Source organism: Rattus norvegicus, chromosome 3 (assembly GCF_021556685.1).
Source record: "Rattus norvegicus strain SHRSP/BbbUtx chromosome 3, alternate assembly SHRSP_T2T, whole genome shotgun sequence".
Classification (NCBI taxonomy): Eukaryota; Metazoa; Chordata; class Mammalia; order Rodentia; family Muridae; genus Rattus; species Rattus norvegicus.
The window spans coordinates 75,864,653-75,889,690 of record NC_141536.1 but is presented as its reverse complement, the minus strand read 5'-3'; the positions used below and the strand labels follow the sequence as shown (position 1 = coordinate 75,889,690).

The 25,038-nt window shown below is 47.3% G+C and overlaps 1 protein-coding gene and 1 long non-coding RNA gene across 9 annotated transcripts in view; one reads left to right on the top strand and one right to left on the bottom strand.

Moving 5' to 3' along the window:
* Positions 1-870: 870 nt before the first annotated feature.
* Positions 871-2,194, bottom strand: LOC134486405 (uncharacterized). The gene is made up of 2 exons (XR_015683648.1): positions 1,798-2,194; positions 871-1,670 (listed from the first exon to the last, which is right to left on the bottom strand). It is a non-coding gene; the product is annotated as an uncharacterized LOC134486405 (long non-coding RNA).
* Positions 2,185-25,038, top strand: part of Ptprj (protein tyrosine phosphatase, receptor type, J) — a 155,935-nt gene continuing 133,081 nt past the window's right edge. For 5 of the 8 annotated variants that reach the window (NM_001399120.1, XM_087651177.1, XM_087651176.1 and 2 more), the window contains 1 exon segment: positions 2,185-2,624. In NM_001399120.1, coding sequence (NP_001386049.1) covers positions 2,529-2,624 — 96 coding nt within the window. In that variant the 5' untranslated portion in view covers positions 2,185-2,528. 8 annotated transcript variants of the gene reach the window in all.

Below are 25,038 nucleotides of genomic sequence, written 5' to 3'. Positions count from 1 at the left end.
AAGTTACAAGAGGAGGATCAGAAGTTTGAGGTCATTCTTCAGGTATATATGGAGTTATAGGTCAGCCTGGGCTACATGAGTCCTTTCTACAAAACAAAACAACCCCACAAATTCAAAACTATGGTTAAACAGAGTTAAGCATTGGCAGCTACGCTTCGCCAAAGGCAAGTATACTACACACACAAGCTGGCACATTCTAACTGCGTAAGAGACCAGCCATGTGAAGTCCCCTTGCCTAGGGAATGACTCTTTCCTAGTCTGTCTTTGCAAAGAATCCATGTTCCCATCAGGTAACCACACATTTTGCTAAGAGTTCCAGCTCCTACTGTGGACGGAGTGCTGAACAAGATGCCACAGAGTAGACAGAAGAGATGAGGTCCTGCCCGCAAGGACTTTTCAACTAGCACTGTTCAGGTTCATTTCTCATACTATGCACACATTAACCCCTTCTCTGAAGAGGCTGTTAGTTCTTAAGAAGTCACTACGTCTTAAATGGAGGCATACATTTTACCCAGGAGGAAATCCAAGTGCATGCATCTGTTGGCAGATATGAATCTGTGGCAACTGGGATGGGTGTATAGGGTCTGTGAGTGTCAGGGACAGATACAGACCTAGTAGCATTATAATTCCTTCCCTCTGGGCACCATGGACCAGGTGCTTTTGTTTTGAGATGGAGTCTCTTTATTATGTTGAGAGTTGTCCTGGAAATCACTATGTAGACCAGGCTGGACTTGAATTTAGATCCACCTGCTTCTGTCTCCTGAATGCTGTGACTAAAGCTGTGTGCCTGGGTGGTGTCAGTGCTTTTAAAAGACATTCGTTTCTGCTTCAAGAAGGGTGAGACAGGGAGGAACAGAATTCCTCGTGGGCTGTGATAATCAGCAAGTTTTTAATCAAATGCAAAATACAAAAGGACAGTGGTGACTATTTTCTCCTTTACTCCTGTCTCTGTGTAAGCTGGGACTCTGAGATCCAAGGGACGCCTGGAGGCAGGTTGGACACCTAGTGGTCTAGACTCATTTCACTATCTTGGCTACGCAAGTCTTCCCAAACAGAATGCTCAGCTTCCTATTCCTGTTTCTCAGAAGGTCAAGGTTGAAGAATCTGCCTTCTGTTTTTTTTTTTTGCCAAGTTGCTCCCACTTCCTACCACACTGCTTCCCTCTCTCTGCCCGGTGAAACCCAACCACACTTCAAAGCCCAGCTCAGGTGACACCTCTTCCCCTGGTCGGAGCCCTCCCTATCTTGCCCTCCCTAGCTTGCCTTGGTTTGGTACTGTCTCTCATTACTTCTTGGTGCAGTCGATAGAGCTCTTTGGTTTCCTCTTGTGAGCCTGAGCACAGTAGCAATATTCGTGGTAATCTGCAACTCCTTTCAGATCAGGACTTGTGATGACAGCTGCCAGATGGGCTCACTCTGTGTCCCACCCTCTTTGGGACTTTATCCTGATCTCTAATCTCCAGGCAAGTCTCGGTAGACAGGTATCAGTAGTATCTTCCCGTTACACAAGAGCAAAGGGTGGTCCAGAGAGGCGAAGCATCTCTCTCCAAGTCACACAACCAGGATCACACAGTTAGTATATAGCACAGCTGGGCTTGCCATATGCCACAGCTGGGGCTCTAATCACTAGACCAGCTTCTGTGCCGGCTCTCTGACTTCCTGGCCCAGCGTCTGGGGAGAGAACAGAATACATGGTGTGCTTCCCATAGTTTCGGGGGTTCACCCGCTCCCTCCCCCAAAGCCCACCCACAGGCCAGGCTTCACCGGAGTACGGTCTAGAAGCAAGCAAGGCAGTGACCTGGGCAAGAGGTAGCCTCAAGCCGGAGCCAGGGAGGGAGTCCCAGGCTGAAGAGTCCCTACTGATCCATCTATACTAGCTCGTAGCTCTGGAACAGTGGAGCAGCGTCCCGGGTCCCGAGTCCCAGGAATGTGGGAGGGCTAGGAGGGCAGGGAGGGGGCGCTTCCTCTGGCCGCGGGAGGGGAGACGCCAGAGCGTGCACCGGGCTCGCCACCGCCCACTCCCCGCCCGCCGCCAGCTCGCTGGGGGCGGGGGCCGCGGCGAGAGGGCGGCGAGGGGCCGCGGAGCACGGCAGCGGCCGGCCCGCCCGAGCGGGAGGAAGCGATGAATATTCAGAGGGGGAGGGGAGGAGAGGGGGCCGAGCGCTCCGCGCGGCTCCCTGCAGCCGGAGCCGCATGACGCGCGGAGGAGGCAGAGGGAGCAGCCGGGGCCGCGGGAGCCCGGAGCTGGACGCCACGCGCGGGGGGTGGGCGCCGCTTGCTCCGCCCCGCGAAGCCCCTGCGTGTCTAGGGCCGCGGCCGCTCCGCGTTAGGAGCGCTAGGCTCCGCCGTGTGGCCGCCGCCGCCGCCGCTGCCATGTCCCCGGGGAAGCCCGGGGCGGGCGGAGCGGGGACTAGGCGGACCGGCTGGCGGAGAAGGAGGCGGAGGCGTCGGCTGGAGGCGGAGACCAGGGCGCCCGGCTTCGGGCACACGGCGGGGCGCGTCCCGGGCACGTTCCAGGGCGCGCAGGGCATGAAGCCCGCGGCGCGGGAGACGCGGACACCCCCGCGCTCGCCCGGGCTCCGCTGGGCGCTGCTGCCGCTGCTGCTGTTGCTACGCCAGGGCCAGGTAAGCCTTCGAGTGGGCCTGGGCGTGTGGTGGGAGGACGCGGGCCGAATTGGCATCGCCTGCACCTGCCCGAGTGTCACCCGCTCCAGGAATACCCGGCGAGGGTCTAAGAGATCGTGGTCTTGAGAGCCTTCCTCCTGGAGGGGGCTGGCAGGGATCTTGGCCAGCCTCCCGCTCCCGCCACCAAGCCCCTTCCCTGACTACCGGGTGCCATGGGAAGGGCGAGATTCCGGGGTCCCTAGGGTGTTCCCCGCCGTGTCCGTTGACTCTTCCATGGAAGCTCTTGCATGGGCTGCAGGCGGCGTTGGCCCGGCCTTTCCCGGAGCTGGTCAGGTCTGGCCAGCGCGGGCCCTGCTCGCGCGCCCGAAGCGGCCGGAGGGGGCGTGTTTGCGGAGGGCTGTGGATGGGGAGCAGGGCCTGCCTGGCTGAGCCAAGGCCGACCTACGACCTGGCCTGGAGGGGCCCGGAGAGCTTGGGCGGAAGGGCAGTGGCGGTCGCCGAGTGCTTGGGGACAGGCCCTGGCGTTGGGCAGTCGGGCGGTGGGCGAAGCGCCGGACCTCAGAATGGAGGGTGCTGTTTGTGGGGAAAGTTCCCAGTCTTGCCAAGGTGGCCGCTCAAAGGGTCCCTTGAGGCTGCTGGCCCTGTTCTCATCATCGCTCCTGAGATGGTGCTGGCTTTTCTGGGTGTGTATTGGTGCTTTGTGGGCGCTAGCTAACCCCCTCCCCTCCAGACCTTTTTTTTTTTTTTTCTTGCTTCACTTTTGTTCAATAATGGTGGGACTCGAATTTTGGATCTTTTCTCTCTGTGGTATTTCGTGGCAGGAGGTGTGATGCAAGGCAGCCTGGGGACATTCCCATTTCGCAGATAGGGAACTGAGGGAGAGAAGTGAAAGAGTGGAATCACCCAGCTGGTGTTGCGGGAGCTGAGCAAGCGAGTTCTGCCTCACAGCCTTCTGGGAACTGGCTGTGGTCTTGAACCCTGCAGGCTGCAGAAAGTGGCCTGGGGGATGGATGCTCTTGTCTTAGTTTTTGCTAATGAAAGAAAGTCTCACTTTCTTCATAGATACCAGCTCCAAGCAGACAGTGAGACACAAATGAAGCAGAGGCTGGGGATGGAATTTTTCAAGGGAAAAATTCTCATGCATGCGCACTCGTACACACATGTGTACACACACACACACACACACACACACACACACACACACACACACACACACACACACACTCGTCCTAGAAGAAACATAGGCACTGGGCAGCGGAGCAGGCAAGCAGAAGAAGGGAGCCTGAGTCTGGAGCCTGACCTCATTGTCAGCAAGGGTCACTCAGTTTCTAGAGCAGGATTTGCACAGGACTCAAGGAGGCCTGGAATGTGGTGTTGTCCCCAGCAAATAGTTATTTACTGGAGTAGGCTGTGGGCTAAGTTTGAAGAAGCATCAGAGTTGAATTTGCCCCCTTTCCCCACTTCCACCTCTAGCAGAAAGCATCTGCAGAATGGGGGTGAGGTGGGGGGGGGTCACATCATTTCATAGTAGAATTGCTTGTAGGGCTTCCATTGGACGTGTGTGAAAGAATTTTGTATCAGAAAAAAATCACTTTTCATAATATGCCTTTCCAGATGGGATTAACATTAAGGAACAGTGTGGATGGGCTGTCTTCACAACAGTCTTTGATGATAAAGAAAAAGGACTGCTTCATATTTGAGCTCTCCCTTTCCCCTAAGAATTCACTATGTAGACAAGGGTGGCCTCAAGCTCATTGAGATCTGTTTGCCTTCGTTTTCCATGTTCAGGGATGGCCTTGTCTTGGAACTCTCTTTAACTAAAGTTTGTATTATAGAAACATTTGAGCTACATTTCTCTTTAGTTTAATTTGATATATATATATATATTACCTACTTTTGTTTCAACTATAGACGTTGCAAGCTGTGCTTTGAATCAGCAAAAAGTATCTTGGGTAAATTTATTTCTTGCCCAACCCTTCCTTGTGTTTCTTTAGCACATTGCTACTCGACTCTTGCCTTGTATGTGCTCTAATTTCCTTCCTCTAGTTTGTTCTGTAGAAACTCAAGAGTACTGTCTTCATATTCTTCTTTTTGTGTTTATTACAAAATAGGAAATGTAAAAGGTTTTGTGAAGAAATACCTCCAAAACTCATATTCAGCAGTTTCGTTTTGATATGGACTATTACAGGGAATTGGCGCCCCCCCCCCCTCTCTCTCTCTTGTGCGGCGCTGGGCATGGAACCCAGGGTGGGGGATATGTTCTACCGCTGAGTTATATTCTCAGTCCCAAAAAAGCACTGCGCTTTTGAATTGACTCAGAGATAGTTTCAGGGGCTGGCAGGATGGCTCATTGAGTAAGAGTGTTTGCTGCACAGGCATGAGGACTTGAGTTCAAATTCCTAGGGCCAATGTAAAATGGGGAGCATGGTCATGGGTGCCCTGAACGGTCATACTCTGGGGCATGGAGACGAGGATCACTGGGACTTGTTGTCTGCCAGCCTATCTCTTGAGTCAGGAAGAGACCCTCTCTGAAAGGAGTAAGACTCTGTGTCCTCTGCCCAGTGTGAGACATGAGTACATGTGTACAGTGTGCCCATGTGTACATCCACACGCATGTACATATTATACTGAGAACACATATACTCTTATCCTTAACTTCCCCCTTTTAAAGATAAGCTCCTCCTCCCACCTTTTTGGGGGGCAGGGTTTTCTTACATTACTAGCCCTGGCTGATAGAACTCATTATATAAACCAGGTTGTCCTTGAACTCACAGAGATCTGCCTGCCTCTGCCTCTCAAGTTTGGGAATTGAATTTGAGCACCAGCGTGCTTGGTGATAGCTCCAGTTTTTGCAGACAGCTCCAACCCTTCAGACCTCTTAGATGAGGACGCCTGACTTGAGAGAAGAAGGGCTGAGGTTACTTGGCAAAATAGGATTAGAAAAAAGCCAAGAGTGGAACCCAGGTTACCAGTCTGTGCTTAGCCTTTTTGGCTGTGTTTTCTCTACTGGTATAGGGCTGTGTTACTGAATGCCCCAAACTGCTTACAAATTGAGTTTAAAAGTCAATTAGAGCAGGCTTACAGTTTTCTCCAGCTCCAGGGGCTCTGACCTTCTCTTTTGATCCCCACAGGCACCCATACAAATGTGGCAGACAGTCACATAGCTAGACACACATACGCATCAATAAAATAAAAATAACAAATCCTCTCAAAGCCAATCAGATTTGAGATACTCTTGAAGTTTGTGTGAAAATAAGAGGGGATGTATTTGATCGCTTCCCTAATAATTGATTTTTCTTTTTAGATGAGGATTTCTTATTTATTATAGTACAATCAACAGTAATGGGGAGGAGAAGAAAAGAAAGGGGAAAAAATGGTCACAGAAGAGGCCCAGCTCTGTTTGGACACGATGAGTACAGGGTGTGGAAGCTGGAAACTGAAATGCCGGAAACATCAGTACTTAGCATCAGGACCAGGAAAGCCATTTTTGAAACTGCCATCTCACTCCCTTTTTCCAAGATAGGAAGGGCAGTCAGAGATGACCCTAGTGCAAGGACTTTCATGGGTGTGCTATCTTAACTGATCCATTTCTGGGTGCAATTTTACACACTAGTTTTGCCTTATGTGTGTATTAGGCAGTGTGGCAAAGTGATCTCTCGTTCCTCTCTTGAGACATCCAGTCCTGGTAGGTTCCTTAATCAGCTTGACTGCAGTGTGCATTAAAATATATAATGATGGTGACGATGATGATGATGACAATGACAAGGAGGATAGAAACAAAACAAAACCAACCGGCAGTCACTTGGTTGGTCTTACAGTCTTCCCTTTAGCTTCGTCTTGTGTCATATTGTGGATGATAACTTTGTATTTTTATGTATTGTGGTGAATCTATAAGCCTGATTATTTTCCTGCTTCAACCAGAATACACACACTAAATATTTTGGCTCCTCTTATAACTGCTTTTTAAGTTCTCACAGGAGTGACTTTATTTTTGTTTTGCTTCAGAACAACAAAGGAAAACCCAACCATTCTGTTTTGTTTGCAGACAGTTAAAGAAAACAGAGCAAATTGGTTTATGGTTAGTCGGTGACTTTGAGCTAACTTCAAGTTCAGCCCCAGGACAAAGATGACCAGGAATACCCAAGTTTTCCTGAGCAGAGAGAATCCTGGCTCCAGAGTGAGCAATTTTGGTCAGCAAAAGAGGTTATTTAGTTCCTAAAAGTAATGCTTGAGACTGGGGCCGGGTTGCTGGATGGCTGTAGGCCTGGCTTGAGTCAGTGCATCATAAGTAATTACTTCTTAGTTCATTCACTTCTTGGCCAGGGGAATTATTTTGAGTGCTGGATAAGATGCAATTTTCTGTGTATTTTCCTTTTAGCGTCACACCACCGATAATATTATAATTAATAGGTAGCAGTAGGTGTGGCGGGAGCTGTGTTAGGGCTTTTAATGCGCTGTCTTGTTTGACCTTTCAGAACTTCTGGTGGCAGCTGCTACCCATGGTCTCAGTTTATGATTCTCAGGTAGAGCCAGGTCTCTGTTGTTCCAGTTCCCTGTCCTGTGCTGTAGAAGTCATGGTGCCTTCAAGGTTTTCAGTGTGTCACTGAGCATTGATGCCATACTTTTGTGGCAGGAGACAGGCTTGAGGGCCCTGAACCTTGATAGGCCTGAGAATTATTTTGGATTCTTTGTGTCCCAAATCATGTGGAGTTAACACCTTCAGGCCCCTCTTGGCTACTTATGTATCTTTGAAGCCTACGTATGTATACAAAGGCACACCTGCCTTGGTGTGGGCAAACTGAACTGGAAGAGCCTGGGTGTAGGTCTGCTCTGCCATTCAGTAGCTACAAGAACAAGCTGGTCACCCTCAGTGACTCTTCATTTCCTTATCTGGGAGCTGGAACTAATACTTCCTGCTTAGCTGGGTGGTGGTGGGGGGGATCAAATAAGATAGAAGGACTGCTGTCAAGTAAAACCTGAAGCCTGATCTGTTTGCTGGGAGTGGTTGCTGCTGTTATGTGGGGCATTGCAGGGTAGGAAGGGAAGAACGGGGCTTTGAGTCAGTTCCTACAACAAACGTTTGCTAAGTTTCTCCAAGGTGTTTTATCTTTTTGATGTTAGGAATTATTTTACATAGCAATACAGTATTTGTAAACTATATCAAGCCCACGATTTTGTAGTCAGACTAGGCTGCATACAGGGTCGTGATAAGGAAATTTGTTTAAATATAGTAGTGGATCTGAGGAAACAGTCTGTGTAAATGATCTTTAAGTATGAGGTGGTTTTGTGAAATTACACGGGTGATAAATGCTTAATTTGGGGGCCAGTCCCTGAGCCAAGGCGATGCTGGGAAAGAAAAGATTGCTTTCTTATGGGCTGTGAGGGTGGGAAATGGTCTGGATCACCAGATATATAGCCACAGTGGTGATGTTGGCAGTGTGTCATTCCTGCTGTCCCTTGCCAGAAAGGAAAATGGGGTGGGTGGGCAGAGAGTCCCTGGGTGGAGACCCGGGTAAGTGTCAGAAATCTGTGACCAGAGAAGTCTACAGCAGGTTTATCACCATCTGGTAGGGCTGGCTTTCTGGTGGCTTTTCTGGTGACCCCTCAGAGGACAGGAGCTGTAGGAAACTTGTTATTACTTCCTTATTAGTGACAGCTGTAGCCGTCCTATTGTCTCAGAATTTCCATGGCATGGAAATGCCTGGGTTGGGGGGTAGAGGCGATGAGATGGCCGGAGTGCAGGTCCCACAGAACCTCTAATTTTAGACATGCAAATACTTTTCAGTTCCACTTTTCCTTCTTCCTGTCAGAGGGAAGCCGGGCCCTGCTGCCATTTCTGAAGCTTGTGCAGACAATGCTGTTATTATGTCACGAACTAGCTGCTTCTCCAGGGCAGGAGTGGGGTGGTTGTTTTCCTGAGTAGATGTGCCAGGGGCCAGCTCAGTGTAATTTTATGCCTGCTGAATAACCGAGTGATATTAAGCCATAACACCGGCGTGAACTTTAGAGCGGTGCTGTCTTTTTTGGTGACAGGTAACGAGACTTTTAGTAGAAGGGAAGAATCTTTTTCCTAACTTTTTGTCAAATTTGAGGAGTTTCATAGATCCTTTAGTAACTCTTTTTTTTAATTTATTTTTGAAACAGGATATCACTGTTCATCCAAGGATGCTACTAAACTGGTGCTCCTCTCGTATCTGTCTCCTTCGTGGAGGTTTATAGCTGTGTACCACCATGCCTAGACTTTCCTTTCTCCCGCCCTCTCCCTTCCCCTCCTCTCCCCCTCCCCCTCCTCCGCTCCCTCTCCCTCTCTTCTTCACACAGGGTCTCACAGTGTAGCCGTTCGTTAGCCTCTATATAGACTAGTCTGGCCCTGAACTCATAAAAATCTACCTGCCTCTACCCCCTAGTGCTGGGATTAAGGAGTGTACCACCTTGCCCTGTCATACCCAGCTTTTAATAAACTCTTTAGGGTGGATTTTGGTTTTGTTCTTTTTGTGGTGCTGAGATTGGAACCCAGGGCCTCTCATGTACTGAGCAAGTCCTGTCCACCGAGCTACATCTTTAGCCCCCGGAGTAGTAAAAATCCCATGGAAGCTCAGGTCAGAACCCTCCAATGCAAACCTGTGTACAGTAGACCCTCCATATCTATGTTCTTGCTTCTAGGGTTCAGTCACACGAGCTCAACTGAGGCTAGGCATAGTAAGTAGAATATTTTGAGAGAGCAACCACAGTCTAACTTTTTGTTAGAGTATACTATAACTTTCTATTTTTATTAGTTTATTATTGCTAGTATCTGACTGTATCTAATTTATGAATCAAGTTTTATCATAGGTGTGTCCAATAGAAAGAACATTATATATTATGTATGTGGAGGTCAGTGCTGTCCATGCTTTAGGCTCTACTGGGAGTCTTGGAGAGTTTCCTCCATGTGAAATGCAAGGCTTAGAAAGCTATCGGTTCTTCTCAAAAATGGGTTTTTTCTTTTCTTTTTTTTTTAAAATCAGGTTATTACTGTGTAGCTCTATCTGAATTCCCAGATATGCCCCTGCCTCAGCCTCTGGTATGCTGGGATTAAAGGAGTATACTACATGCCTTGCCAAAACAGACTTCCAGGGAAATTTTTTCTTGTGATAAGCAGGTGTGGAGAGGCAGGGTGATCAGAGGTTCTTCATTCTCACCTCAGAGGGGGTTTAGGACCGGCTGGACTGCATGCTGCATCTCATGCCCGACTCCAGAAAATGGTTCTATGGGCTGGAGATGTAACTGAGTGGTAGGGCATTTGTTTGATCTCTATGAATGCTACATTTTTATTTATGTACATGTGTGCATGTGTGTGCGTGCATGTGTGTGCGCGTGCGTGTGGTGTATGTACCATGAAGCATGAGTGGCAGTCAGAGGGCAACCTCAGAGAGTTGCTTCCCTCCCTCCATCATGTTGGTCCTGAGGCTCAAACTCAGATCATCAGGTTTGGCGGCAAATGCCTTTACCAACTGATCCAGCTTGGTGGCCCATAAATGCTACTTATAGGCATATTATATACATGCCATGCTGTGTACTTAGCCTTTTAATTTATCCAATTATTTTGGAGATTATGCCTTTTTTCATTTTTTTTAACCTGTATAAACCTATTCTAAATAACTGCCTGGAAGCCAGCCATATGGCCTTTCTTCCCAGTGGGCCCTCCCCCTTCCTCAAATCCTTCTTCCTGGAATGCCTTTGGTGTTTATTTTTTGTAACTGTCACAGTAAAACACAACGAGTTAAGAGTTATGGAAGTCTGGGGTGGTTGCTGTGAAAATTGCAGAGGTGGTAAATAGTTTAGAGGCTCTCCACTGGAACAGCCCTGGTCCTAGGATTACAGAGCTGGGACAGTCAGCACTGCTTAAAACTCAGAGCTGTTGAATGGCTTTCTGAACCCTTGCCCTGTTCTACCTACAAATGTGGGTTTGAGGAGGCCTGCTTCCCCATACCCTCGCCTGGGTTGATTGTTAAGCTTCTAAGAATGTGCAGATCTGAGAGGTAAAAAAAAAAAAAACAAAAAAAAAAAAACAAAAAAAACCGTGAAAATTGTATCTTTAATTTTGAGTTAGTTGAGTATCTTTTCCTGTGTCTCGGGGGTGTTTAGTAGTTGTTGTTGACTCTTAAAAGAAAGAAAAAACATTTCTTTTTGGGCTGGGGAGATGGTTCACTTGATATAGTACTTGGCATGCTAGAATAAAGACCGAGGAGTTTGGATCCTGGTGTCTATAGAAAATACTTGAATAGAGTCTGTGCTGGGGGAAGGGGCAGGTTAGAAGCAGGAGGATCCCTGGAACTTATTGGCCTGTCAGTGTAGCCAGTGAGTGAGCTCTAGGTTCAGTAAAAACTCTACCTCAAAAGATAAACCTAGATAGAGATATAGCAGAAGACATCACCTGAAACTGCCTTCATGTGCACGAACACCCGCTCCCACACACGCTTGCACACCCACTCACCACACACATCAGAACTTGTCCTTTTGCTGTTAATTTGTTCACGTTCTTTGAAAATTAAGGAGATGAGTTCTTATACCCTCACCTCTGTTGTAAACCAGCTTCCTCTTAATTGATTCTGGTGCAGCCCCTATTCCTTAGGATCTCAGATAATAGAGCTTGGAGCTAGCCTGCCTGGTTGGAGACTTGACTCTCTCACCTGTCCGTACGCTCTTGGGCGACTGCCCTGACCCTTCTGAACCTTGTTGTTCCTATCTGTACAGCACTGGTAATAGGGTGACTTCTTGCCCGGAGTCACTGGGTAAGTTATGTGAGACCACATTCTGCCTTGCCAGTGGATATGGAATTACAAAGCCAATATTTTACAAAACCCTGAGGCGCTTCCTCCAAAGATAGATCCTTAGGCGGAAGGAAACAATGATGGGCCAAGATCATGCTGTAGATTCTCGTAAGTTGGTTGTAAGAGAATACGTCTACCATGGATTGTGCACACTCTGTGCACGTCCATCTTCCTTCCCTGCGAATGTATTAAACCGAGCAGTAGTGGAGAATTGATAGCACGATTTAAATTATACGTGTGTACTTGAATGAATGTTAGGTAAATGGCCATGGGATATGATCAAGGAATGGCCAGTGTGATCCTAGCTCCAAAAGAAGCACATGGACATTATGTCCATTGAAAAACCTGTCTTGGTTCGAGTATTTCTCTTCACCTTGCGTCTGGGCCAGCTCCGGCCATGCCCACCTCCTGTCACTGGCTACATTTTCCGTAGAGTCAAGAGCAGTTATTTTCAGCTACCAATGAAAATACGAAGCCCTAATCCTTGGCTTTGACTGCTGGGAGATGTGTGGCTGTGACAGTCGGCTCTGACTGTGCCACCTGTTTCCACACAGGCAGTTAGGACTGTGCATTTCCTGTTGCCTGCCGAGGAGCCATCACCGTGCCTTCTGAGCAGACTGCTGGCAGTTCTGTGTGCAGACTCTTTGGATAGCGAGGGAGTGGCTGCCCAGAACTTGGTTCATGGACTTTGGAGTCAGCCATCACTTTCCTCATTGTTGTGTGACATTGGGCTACCTCCTCTAATGCTCAGCACCTCATTCATTCTCAGATATTGGCTGTTGTGGAATCATTTTATGTTTGCTGAAATATTAGCATCACTTACTATTTAAAATAATAAAAAAAGTTCTTATAGTTGACAGGTGGTTTTACGCAGACCTGAGCTCATCAAGCCTAACAGCGTCTCTTTGAATTTGCCATTGTTATTCTCTCTCTCTCTCTCCCTCTCTCTCTCTCTCTCTCTCTCTCTCTCTCTCTCTCTCTACATATTGCATGTAAAGTGGCTTTTTAAAAACCACCGATTCAGTAGTAGCCAGAAACATTTCCAAACCTCCAACCTCACCCGTATGTCTCTGTGTGTCTGAGCTGTGGGAGGTGCCCCCTGAGGGAAGGAGGCAGGGAGTGTGTTCAGCGACAGTGAAAAACCAATGTAAGGCTCTTTACTCACGTCATTATGTCATGTGTAGCTGGAAGCCATCATGTGGGTGCAGGAATGACTAAGTTCTAGACAGAGGCTTAGGCAGACACAGGACTGTGAGTCTCAACAAGGTCTGTGTTTTATGCTGCCAGAGGATCTCGGTGGAAGAAAGCATGGGTCAGTGCCTGGCATTTGGGCGAGTGTGTTCAGTGGAGAGCTGCGGTCACCACCTGGTCCTTTGGTTTAAATTTCATTCTCTTTCTGGCTCCCAAGGATCATATCCAGGGCTTCATGAATGCTAGGGCTTGAACTGAACAGCTTCTTAGTTTTGGGTACTTTATTTTATTCATTCATTTATTTGTCAGGCAGTGGCACAGGCCTTTAATCCCAGGACAGGCAGATTCCTTGAGTTTGAGGCCAGTCTGGTCTACAGAGCAAGTTCCAGGACATCTAGGACTGTTAATACAGAGAAACCCAGTCTCTAAAGACCAAAACCAAACCATAAACAAACAAACAAACAAACAAACAAATAAAGCAAAATCACTGGCAGTCTGTGCTAACTCTGTTAACTCCATCATGGCTTTGCAGGGTGGGTTTTGTGTTTCCAATGTGAGTCCTATTTTACCCAGATGGTGTAACCGCCTACACACATGTGCTATGACTTAGGTTTTTCACTCACTTAAAAAAAAAAAAGCAGCTGGGACAGACGATCTCTTTAAGGATACCCCAGGAAGCCAAAAGACAAGCACAAGGCTTCTTCCTGAAGGGTCACCACTATGCAGTGAAAGTATTTGGGAAGTCTGTTGAGAACAAACATAGGCATGTTATAGGGCAGATACTGTGTGTGTTTGTGTGTGTGTGTGTGTGTGTGTGTGTGTGTGTGTGTGTGTGTGTGTGTAGCTGTAAGAGACAGAAGAGAGATGCTTACCCTGCAGACCCTGAGGAACAAGTTCATTCTGCGTTCTCTGGGGTGCCTTGTACCAGCTTGTGAGCTGTGGACACTACTTGCCAGGGAATAGTCACCTTGTGGGTAACCTAGGGATTGCAGCTCACTTCCTTATCTAGTTAGTCACTGTGATACAGTCTTCAGGGGTTCTGTGTGTGTGTGTGTGTGTGTGTGTGTGTGTGTGTGTATTTTTTGCCATGGTGAACTTTACTCAGATAAGCACACCTCTGATGCTCCTCTTAGGATAACTTGAACTCGTAATAGTAGTATATATTTCATGTGAGAGACTGCCAACACTTGGTGTACATTGACTCATTTAATTCTATTATATGGGCACAGAGGAGGAAACTGAAGCTCATACCTCCATTGTGAGCTTCCTGTGGGGTACAAGGGTGATCTAGGCAGGGGCGTCTACACAGGCTAGGGCATGTCTGAGTCTCCTGGGAGGACAGCTTAATGGCTGTTCTCACAGGTGGATGAGTTCATGCTCAGTGCTGTAAGCACATGGCAGGAGATACACACTTCCCCGGAACCACAGAAGACAAGGTTGTCTTTACTGTGGATTTTAGATCTTGGAGCTCTAAGGTGGTAAAGGCTGTGTCTGGCTTTTTGGGGTCTTGGTGCTGATCAGAGGAATGACATAGCAGCCTTGTGCATGGCTTCCAGCCTTCCTGTTGTGAATGAACTTGGATTTTAAGGAGCTCGATTGTTGACACAGATCACACGGCTTCAGGATGTCCCAGAGGCACATGGGAAGAGCTTCAGTGTTGAGGGCAGCATGGATCTAGGTGCATGCATTTCACTTGTAGTCATGTGACCTTGCCGTTGCACAAATATGGTAACCCCCAGAACATGTGACTTCGTTGCTCACAATAGGAAGTTACAGGACACAGAACTATTAGGGTCAAATGAGAGCAGGTGCACATGATCCTCTCCTCCGTGCTTGGGGTAGGTTCTATCATACTCATCCCTCCTTACTCCTCGGTTAGCACAGCACCAGGCTGCTGGGTGACACACAGGACTTGCTCAGGGCTTCTGCCAGCCCTAGCACTTGCTGTCTGGAGCGATGGCCAGATGCTGGTATGTGGGGAGCACATGCTGGAGACTGCCAGCAGTAGTGAGTGGCGAGCAATGAGTGATCTTATGTGAGATGACAGACGTGTTGGGGTGGCAGAGACTCAGACCCTCAGTTTCCATCTGCTCACACGGTATGTCACAGCCTTTGACTGTTTTGGGAAGAAGGCCCGTGGGATGTTTTGTTTTTGATTTTCTTCGGAGCCTGGCAGGTAGGCCTTGTCCTTGCTCAGCAGTGCCCTTAGGGTGAGTGACAGTAGTTTCTTTTCCTTTAGCCCCAAGTTCCTTCACCTCAGCATCACAACCATTTTGGGGCGGGCAGCTTGTTTCAGAAGACAGGTAGAATATAGGATGTCGCATTTTTAGCTTCTGCCTTCTGAATGTTGGTAGTGTCCCTTCCTTAGTTGTGACAACTGATAGTGAATGTTTTTAGAGACTGGCGATGTCTGCGGAGGAGGGAGGGACCACTCTGGTGGAGGACTGTGTTCTCCATAACTGTTCTGAGGACTGTTTCATTTTCCCTTGTGTTCCCAGCCTCAGTCTCCTCTTCTGCCAAGTGAGGATGCCAGATACTTTTGATACCTTGCGCGGGGGTGGGACAGGAAGCCTGTGTTAATGTGATAGGGGTAGTTTTGAGCTCTGCTGTGGGCATGTGGGGGTGAAGGGGAGGCCCATAGTTATGAGGAGCTGTGAGGCCAGATGTGCCAAGTTCCACACAGGAGATAGGCTCTGTTAGAGGGAGATCCCATTACAGAGAGGTTCACTGCCAAGCTCTCCTGCACCAGCTCCCTGCTCAGGTTTGGAGGCCCCAGGGCATACATACATCAGGAGAGAATGCTTTCCCAGCCTGTGACAAGGGAGGATGGCAGGATCGTGGCAGGAGGAGAAACCCACTTGAAAATGTGCTGCCAGCTGGGGAAGCTGGATTGGTTTTCAACAAACTCAGTGTTCGCATGCTATATCAGGATACAGGGACTTCCTAGCTCAGCACTGGATAGACCTGATCAAGACACTACCCAGATTCCAGAAAGGCTATTCCGTCATATTCTCCCAGCTGCCGTGGTCTGTGCTGGCCTCTTGATTCTCTTTTACAGTTATTGCGTCCATTTTAGAGATGAGATACCCAGGAGCAAAGGAACTAACTGGCCCAGAGCCAGTGGTGTGACTCTTGTGTAATTCCACTTCTATTACTTACTCAGAAACAGCAACTTAGCTTTCAAAACCTGAATTTTCTCACAGGCCAAATGGGGCTAATAAACACCTCTGAGGATTGTGATCTAGATTCCATGAGAAGATGTGCGATTGCCCCTAGCTCACAGAAATCTCTCCATAAATGTCAACGGCTTCCATTGTTATTAAATACCAGTGATAGCAGAGGCACCTGCTTGGATGAGGGTTTCCAGGAACACAGGAAGGCTTTACCCTGGCTAATTCTATCTTCTGTCTCAGGTCTGGTCAGTAAATGTTAGAGGTGAAGCTGCCAAGGGGGTGGGGTGGGGGCGGAGAGGACAAAGAGCCCTAGATTCGGGAAATCAGGCAAAGCCTGCCCTCTGGGATAGAACATGTGATCTCATGATCTGATCAGCCTTGTACAGGTTGAGCTCATTGCCAGGCAAGTGGGTAGTTAATGATTGCTAGTCAAAGAATGTCTGAGTTGGAAAAAACCTTGGGAACATGAAGCTAGGGAAAACAGATGGTTCCTAGTTTGTGTCCATCTTGAAATGGTTGATAGTGGCAGCTTGGCCACTAAATAGAGGGATTCTCAGATTCTTTGGGCTTTCCTGGTTCGGTATAAAGAGAATGTTGGGATTGATTAGTCATGTCTGTTATGGCCACAGGGAGGGCAAAAGGTGGCATACCTGTTTGCTGAATTTGGATGTAGTCGATAGCTAAGACTTGTCATCTAGATGGTCACCCACCAAATCATAAAATGGTAATACATTCTTCTTTTAAGGAATTGCATGAGAATGTCTAATTCATGCTGGGAATGGTGGCTTGTGACTGTAATTTCAGAACTTGGGAAATTGAGGCAGGATAATTTTGAGTTTAAGGCTAGTCTGAGCAAGTAATAAAGATGAGGAAACGAAGCAGGGTAAGTAGATGGAGGGATGATAAGGAGCTTAGAGATCTAAAGAAGAACACTGCAGCAAGAAACAGGCCCTGAGGGAAATGGATGGGCCAAGTCAGCCACCGAGCAGTTGACTAAAGTCACCTTGAAGGGGTTGGGTTGGGTTGAGGCTGGTGGGGAGGTGTGGCTGGTCATGAGGATCAGAAGTTTTGGGTCTTGGCACTGTTCCATATTAAGACCAATGCGAGGCCGTGGAAAATCCTAAGAAGTGGAATAGCATGACTCAGTCTACGATACGTGGAGAAGGGTAGGTGGGAGCAGCGGAAAGGAGGGGCTGAGACCTAGTACCTGATGGTGCCTGATGTTTGAGTCCTGAGTCTCCCGAGTCTTCCTTTTTTTGCTATGATGCTATGCAGTTTTGGATAGCCTGTCTAAGCCTTGTTTCCTGAAGAGATTTGGCCCCATTGACTCTCAGTCCTGCCTACATATTAAACACAAGGAATTTGGGAAACCCAGATATCCAGATTTACTTGGTCTTATAGAATGCATCAAAATAGAACCTTCCAGAGGCCCCCAACCTGAGAAGGGCCCACCAAAAGGGGCTCTGAAGTCTTGTCTACTCAAAGTGTGTCAAAGTGTGATTCTAACTTGGGGAGTTGCATACACACACACACACACACACACACACACACACACACACACACACACACACACACAGTGTGGAGCAGGGAATAGAGCTTAGTGGCTCAGTGCTTGCATCCCATGCATAAGGTTCTGGGTTCAATCTTTAGAACCTCAAATAAAAAGATGGATGGATAGATGGATAAATAAATAAATAAATGCATTCCCTTTAGAGACAGTGAGTTCCTCCACACCGAAGGCTGTGAAAGAAAGGGGACTTTTTCAAGGCTGAAACTCAAAAATCGAATGTGTGTGTGTGTGCCCGTGTGTGCGCGTGTGTGTGGCCTGTGTGCTATAGTACCCATGTGGAAGTCAGATGACTGCTTGTTGGAGATTGTTCTTTCCTTCTAGCATGGGTCCTGGGGATCGCACTTAGGTGTCAGGCATGGCTACAATAACCTCCTCATTGGCTCACACAGGCTTTCTAAAGAACTTAAAAGTTGTGGGAATTGAGCTCAGGTCTTCCTGCTTACATAACACCCTGTGTCCCCAGGCCTGACCATAGTTTTTAACAGCTGTGGTATCCTGCAGAGTAGGCGTGCTATAGCACACTTAACTTTTCTGCTATTGACTGTGAAGCACCAGCCAGATTTTCACCATTTTAATGGTAGTTCAGTGATGTATAGCTCTAGGCCTTCAAGCCTTCTCTGTAGAGATTACTCAGAACTAACTTTCATACAGCTTCCTAATATTTGACTGTACTTGCTAAACATATTCCCAAGAGAGATGCTGTGTTTACATGACTATCCGAATGGATAAGATTTGCCTGTTTCATGACGCCTACACTGGCACTGGGTGTTGCCGGTTGTTGTTTTTTTTTTTTTTTTTTATAATGTTCTTAATTTAATATTCACATTTTCAGACATGCCAGCTGTGTGGTGGCTGCTTCACATTACTGTTTTGACCACGTGTGACTCATACAGAACCAGTTCTGTCTGTTTTGTGTGATCTTTTTTATTGAGTGGGGGAGGGCTAATATATGATTCCGTTTCAGTGCAAGAGTTTCTATTTGTCTGAGTGACTGATTGGAGGCATTTTTTTTTCCTTAAGACAGGGTCTTCTACTAAACTTGGAACTTGTCAGTTTTAGATTAGCTGGCCAGTAAATGCCTCTAGTCAAACCCCTGGTCTCTACCTCAAAGCATCAGGATTGTAGATGGGTTCTGGGATTTGAACTTAGGTTTTCATGCTCGGCCAGCAAGTACTTTACCACTGAGCTGTTGCCCAGTTTGATCTGCGCTTGTCTTGAGGTACCTAGAAAAATTGTTGATGAAACCAGCTGGGCCAAGTGTCCCGTGATCTGGCTGCAGGGTTTGTCAGGTGTGTCCATCTCACTTTCAGAGTTCACGGGGAGGGGTCTTGTTATCCAGCATCTAGCTCTCAAATGATGTGATTGGCGGATGTTTCTGCAGAATGGAATATGGCTGAACATCTGTTAACTAGCTCTTTTGGCCTCCCTGGCTGAATCTCCAGAGGGCAGCCTCCGTTCCCAGAGTGGAAGAGAATACTGAGGTCAAATTCCAGCTTTGCCCTTGCTGCTTGACCTTGAAGAAGTCCCTCCTGCCTTCTGCATCTTCTAGCACCAGCCTTAACTTTCCCATCCGTGAGGACATTGTGTTATTGAGGACTTAGCACAGGAAGTCCTGGGCATGCTGTTGTTGCTATTGACCTAACCTAACCGTGGCCTGAGGGGTGAGGATAAAAAAAGGAGGAAAGGGCTAGCTTGTGTTTCTTTTCTGTAGCTGGTTCCAGTTTAGTTGGAGACATGACGGGAGCTAGCAGGAGACAGCTTCACCTCATAGCTTCATGGTATGTGCCTCAAGGGCAGAGATTAAGGGAGTAACCCAGTAGCTGTCATTGCTGTCATTGCCATTGCTTTGGGTGGATGTTAGGAGCCTAGACCTGCAGTGCAGGAGGCTCATTTGGGGGTACAGTGGAGGGTCAAGTTTGGCAAAATCAGTCAATGACAAGAGAGGCTTGTGCTAGGCTTGGGTATCTGGTGTCCATGATTTAGATTGTCTCACAGAGGTACCATGTCAGAGTTTTCTTATGTTGTACGCAGTAGCCATTTATTCTTAATGGTAATCAAAAAACTAGTTTCATCCCAGATATAATTCGCATACGATAAAAGTCAGCTCTTTAAGGTATACAGTTGCATTTTAAAAAATCATACTTAAGGTTATATAACCGTCATCACTGTCAAAAGTCTAGAGTTTTACTCCCAAAGGAAATCCTGTATCCTTTGGAGGTCACTCCTGATTCCCTACTCCCCCCCCAGCCACTCATTTGTGTGTGCGTGTGTGCCTAATCTGTATGGCCCTCTCATGGGTATATGCTGGTTTCCATTATCTTTCATGAGTTGGTGGGCACTTGTTTTGTTTTTTGTTTTTTTTTTTGTTTGTTTCTTTTATTTTTGGGTACTTGGCTACTACAGATGAAACTGCTGTGGATACTTTGCACATTTTTATATAGATACAGTCTCTCTTTTTAAAAACTTTACTGTACAGGTGTATTAGATGTATAAGGGGTGTGCGTGAGCACATTCATGAGTGTGTGTTACAGCACGTGTGAGGAGTCAGGACAACTTGTGATGTCAGTCCTGCCTTTGTACCTTGTTTGAGGCATGTCTTTCAAGGCTGGCTGGCCTGAGAGTTCCCAGCCATTCTCTGGTCTCTGCTTCCCGTCTTGGGGTAGGAATACTGGGTTTATAGAGCCACAATACTGTTCTGTTCTGTGGGTTCTGGGGATCTGCACGCAGGTCTTACTGCTTACATAGCAAGTGCTTTGCTGACTGAGCCCCAGGCTAGGTTTTCAGTATAGGAAGGTTTAGGGCTGGAAAGTGAAGGGAGCTGGGGCCTTTGGGAAGTGTTGGCTATGGAAAACCTGGGTGGATGCACTCTGCCTCTGACCCTCTGAGGCAGGCTCTATTCTCACCCTTCTGCAAGGTGGGCTACACAGTTAGAAAGTGGCCGAGACAGACCCTGCTTGCCTGTTGGGCTTTCTGAAGCTGCCCTGCTCCAGCATGCTACCTGGAGGAAAAGCCTATTGCAGAGCCAGCAAGTGGGTGGTGGGCATGCATGCGTTGCTAGGATTGTTGAGGGATGCTGAGGGGTGGGGAGGGGGAAGCCCCATCGTGACCTCCTGTGTAGTTGTGACAGGAAAAGTCCCCTACTTTAGAATCACGATAGAGGTTGGATTCTTGAGGTAACATTTACAGCCTTTGATGATCTTGTATCCTTTGAACATAACCTTCCTTATCTGGAACCCGAGGCTTTTTTCCTGGCTTCCTGCCTCCCTTGAGGCTAGTATGAATGAAGGAGTGGGAGAGAGAGGCAAACAGACAGATGGGAGAGAGGAGGGATAGGGAAAGACAGGTGGGAGAAAGGGCTGGGCGAAGGAGGTGGGGTGGTAACCTAGAGGAACCCGCAGAGCTCAGTGAAGGTTCAGGGGGCACAAGAGCAGCCAGGGAGGAACTGTAGCAGGTGTGGGCAGGTGCCCTGCTGGTTTAGGAGGCCATCTTTTGCCCACTTAGGGGTTCTGCAACTTGCCAAGCTCCTCCTAATGAGCTGGCTCTAATTCAGCAGCTATTGATTTTCCTGGTATTTGAGTGTGAGCCGTTGTCTCTGGGAAGAGCTCTGCCTGGTGTCCTGGCAGCCTCCCCCATCCTGGAAGGCCCTCATTTCTACTAGACATCACCTACACTGCCCACGAGGCTTTCCAGGGCCCTGGCAGTCTCCTGGTGGCCTGGCCTATCTGGGCTGGCCTCTCTGTTCAAGTGGCTGACTGTGGCCTTTATCTCTGACTCACAGCTTCCCTGGATTTTGTGAAAAGCTTGTCAGGAAATAGACACAGAAGCCTCTCCTCGGAGGGGTGTCGTGATGACAGTCTTGTTCTGACTCCACTATTTTGCAGGTTGTTATGAATCAGTCACTTTTTTTTTTAAGTGTGATGAACACATTTGTCTTAATATGAAAAGCCAGACTTATGTTATGCAAATTAGGTGCTTTTTAAAACACAAAGCCAGAATTCTCCCCCTACACCTGAATTAGACTGCAATTGCTCTTTTGTGTTTTCCTTAATTCTGCTCAATATCTCCATAGACGGACATAGGTGGGTGCCCCTTCCTGGTCTGCACTTGCTGTCCTTGCTCTAGGCAGCTGCTGCTTGGTTGGGAGCTGACCTTAAAAGAGTTTGAGTTGGGGTTGGGGATTTAGCTCAGTGGTAGAGCGCTTGCCTAGCAAGCGCAAGGCCCTGGGTTCGGTCCCCAGCTCCAAAAAAAAAAAAAAAAAAAAAAAAAGAAAAAAGAAAAAAAAAGAGTTTGAGTTATGAATATGGTCCCTTTACGTTTATAAAAGTGATCAGACCCAAGGGCCCAGTGCTGAGCAGGAAGGGGCCTTGATGATGTGTTTTATAGATGTTGCTATCAGAGCCTAGAGAGGGGAAGTGACTTGCCTATGACCACACAGTTTCTCTAAGTGTGCTCTTTTGACTTCAGCCACTTACTCTTTTTGGCCTGTTCTCTCAGATCCTAAACCCTTTGTAGTACACATATGGGCATGTTCAGGGAATGCACATGCCTCTGACATGTTTATGAGAAATGCTTCATTGAGCTCTGGGGTTGAATTCTTGATGTGTGCCATTCCTTTGGGGAGAAGACTGTAGGAGTATGTTGGATTCTAGAGACGCTAACCATTTCCTTTCATCTGGTAGTGGGGAAGCTGGCCGTGCCTGACCCATTTTACAGTCACACCTAGTAACTAGATCTGCTTTCAGTATAAAACTCAACCCAATCCATGGTTGAACTTACGGTGGCAAATTGGGGAAGTTGAGTTTGGGAGGTAGGTTAGGGAAGAAAAGTAGTTCCTTCTATATTAAAATTTGCTGACATAATACTGAAAGTCATTGTCCTGTTCATGCTTGGCTGAGATAGGTCACACCATGGGAGGTATCAGAGGTGCACTCTCCCCACCCCCCTCGAGGACAAATTGGGATGAACTGGGATGGGCTTGCCAGTTAAAAGAAGCTCAGCTGGGGGGTTAAATTCAGGGGTACAGAGCTTGTGTAGCGGGTGCAAAACCAAACCAGACTAAAATATACAAATGCTCCCTGGAACCCATGTGTTGGAAACAGACTCCCATAAGGCGGCAGGGATCACTAAAACTGAGGACTAATGTGCGATCCTCACATCTACTTTGAAAGACTGTTGAACGATGTAAGAATATGCTTTCTCTTAAAGATGTGCACATAAAATATAAACCTAAGAGAAGAATGATGGGACAGTGAGCTCGACAGAGCATGTGGAGTGGCCCTGTGGTTACCGCTGTGGTGTGCATGCATGGTACTGCTCTCTAATGTGCTGCTTGGAGCAAGTGAGACAGGCCTGGTTGAGCTTGAGCTCCACCATGTATGAGCCTTGTTTCCAGGGTTGAGGCCCCTTTGGGATCGAATGACTTTCACAGGGGTCACCTAAGACCATCAGAAAACACAGATAATTTATATTGCGGTTCACAACAGTAGCAAGACTACAGGTATGAAGTAGCAATGAAAATAATTTTATGCTGGGGGGTGTATTAAAGGGATGCAACATTAGGAAGGGGGAGAATACAGGCTTCTCATGTATAAAATGAGCATGGTGCCTTCTCCCTTTGACCAATCTAGCCTTTCAGAGGGAGGGTTTTGTGGCTATACTCTGGGATCTCTGTGAGTTAGTCAATGCTCTGTGACTCTGATGAGACCAGACCAGTCCCTGTCTGCTGCTCAAAGCTGAGGAGACCTCCCTTCTGGCTAGCATAACACAGCTCCTACATGCATCTCATGAGGATCACTACAACGCATTTCTTGTACATTTACAGTGTCATACTGTGTGTGTGTGTGTGTGTGTGTGTGTGTGTGTGCGCGCGCGCGCGTGCACCTGTTCATGTGTTTTTTAAATACTAACTTAAATCTTCACCACAGCCTGATATAGAATCCAGTTTTCCTTTGTGAGTTGAGGAATCCTATATGCTTGCCAAAAGTCAGTGGAAGGGCTGGATTCTAACCCTTGTGGACCCAGGGTAGGTAATATCAGAGCTGTGTTCTTATCAGCTCTTATCAGTGTGGCCAGTGATTCTTCCTCTTCATTTTTCTTTTCCTTTTTTTTAAAAAAATGTGTTCTAGAAAAGCTGAAAATATAGGTTAAAAATGGTAAATCTTAATTTTTTCCAGTGCTGGAGATTAAACACAGGACCTTGTGTGTACAGATGCTCTACTACTGAGCTGTGTCTCTAGGTCTTCCTTTCCAAATTAAGACTAAAGAGACAGCTCGTCAATTAATAGCACTTGCTGCTCCTACAGAAGACCTGGGTGATATTCCCAGAACCCACATGGTAGCTCACAACCATCTGTAACGCTTGTTCCAGCAGATCTTAATAACCCCTTCTGTTTCCTGTGGGTACCATGCATGCCCATGGTAAATACACATACATACAGGAAAAACACTCATATATATAAAAACATGAAAAATTAAGACTTTATTAAAAACGTTTTGACTTTAAAATTTGGAACAATTTCTCAAACAAAAGTTGTAAAAAGAGCAGTTTCCAAATTTTTTTTTGTTCAAGTTCCCCAAATTACATAATATGCAAAAGAATCAAAACTAGGAAACTAATGGTCCTGATGCAATGTAATTAACCCATCTGTAGAAACGATTCAGTTTTCCAACTGTCTCATCAATGGCTTTGTCCAGGTTTGAGATGTAGCATAGGAGCTTACGTCATGTTGAGTGGTCGTGTCCTTCAGTCTTCTGTTTGTACTGGATATGACAGTTCAGGAAGGAGGAGCATCAGCCAGGGACCAATAGCCCAGTGTGGGAATGGGGCTCAGTTTTAACACTACTGACTCAGCCCAGCAAAAACCTCTGTGGGGCTGGATAGATGGCTTAGCCATTAAGTACTTGTTATTCAAGGGTGAAGCCTGGAGAACTCATGTAAATGGAGGCCTGCCTGTAATTCCAGCTTCAGGAGGCAGAGGCAGGGGATCCCCAGAACAAGCTGAACATATCAGGGAGCTCTGGGTTTGATTGAGAGACCCGGTTTCAGTGAATAAATTGGAAGAGCAGTTGAGGTGGATTCCTGATTTCAACCTCAGTCTTCTACATGCACATAAAGACATGTGCACGCACAAATGGGTACACCTATAACCACATAGTGTGTGCAAACACATGCATGCAGGCGTGCAGACACACACGTGGGAAAGATGGAAAGAGAAACAAAAACAAGAAACTTGAAGACTGTACTGAGCTTTCCTTGGAGAAAGTGTCTCCTGGCCCCAACAATTTTGCTGGGTCAACTGGAGTCACTTTTTTTTTTTTTTAATTTTGTTCTGTTTTTTGAGACAGGGTTTCTCTGGGTAGCCCTGGCTGTCCTGGCTTTCGCTCTGTAGACCAGGCTGGCCTCGAACTCAGAGATTTGCCTGCTTCTGCTTCCTGAGTGCTGGGATTAACTGTGTGTGCCATGGCTGTCCAGCGGAGTCAGTACTTATTCTTGCCTTTGGTTGGGCCCAGCTCTAAGGTTACCAGGGAAGAGGCTGGGCTGGGTGCCTGTTACTCCCTGGTGGTGCCAGCATCATGCTAAGCTCTTCTTCACGTACCTTTTGTGGAACTAGGGTGGCAATCCTGTGGCCAGCTTCTGTTGCTACAGATGTGGAAGCCAGGACTCAGAGAAT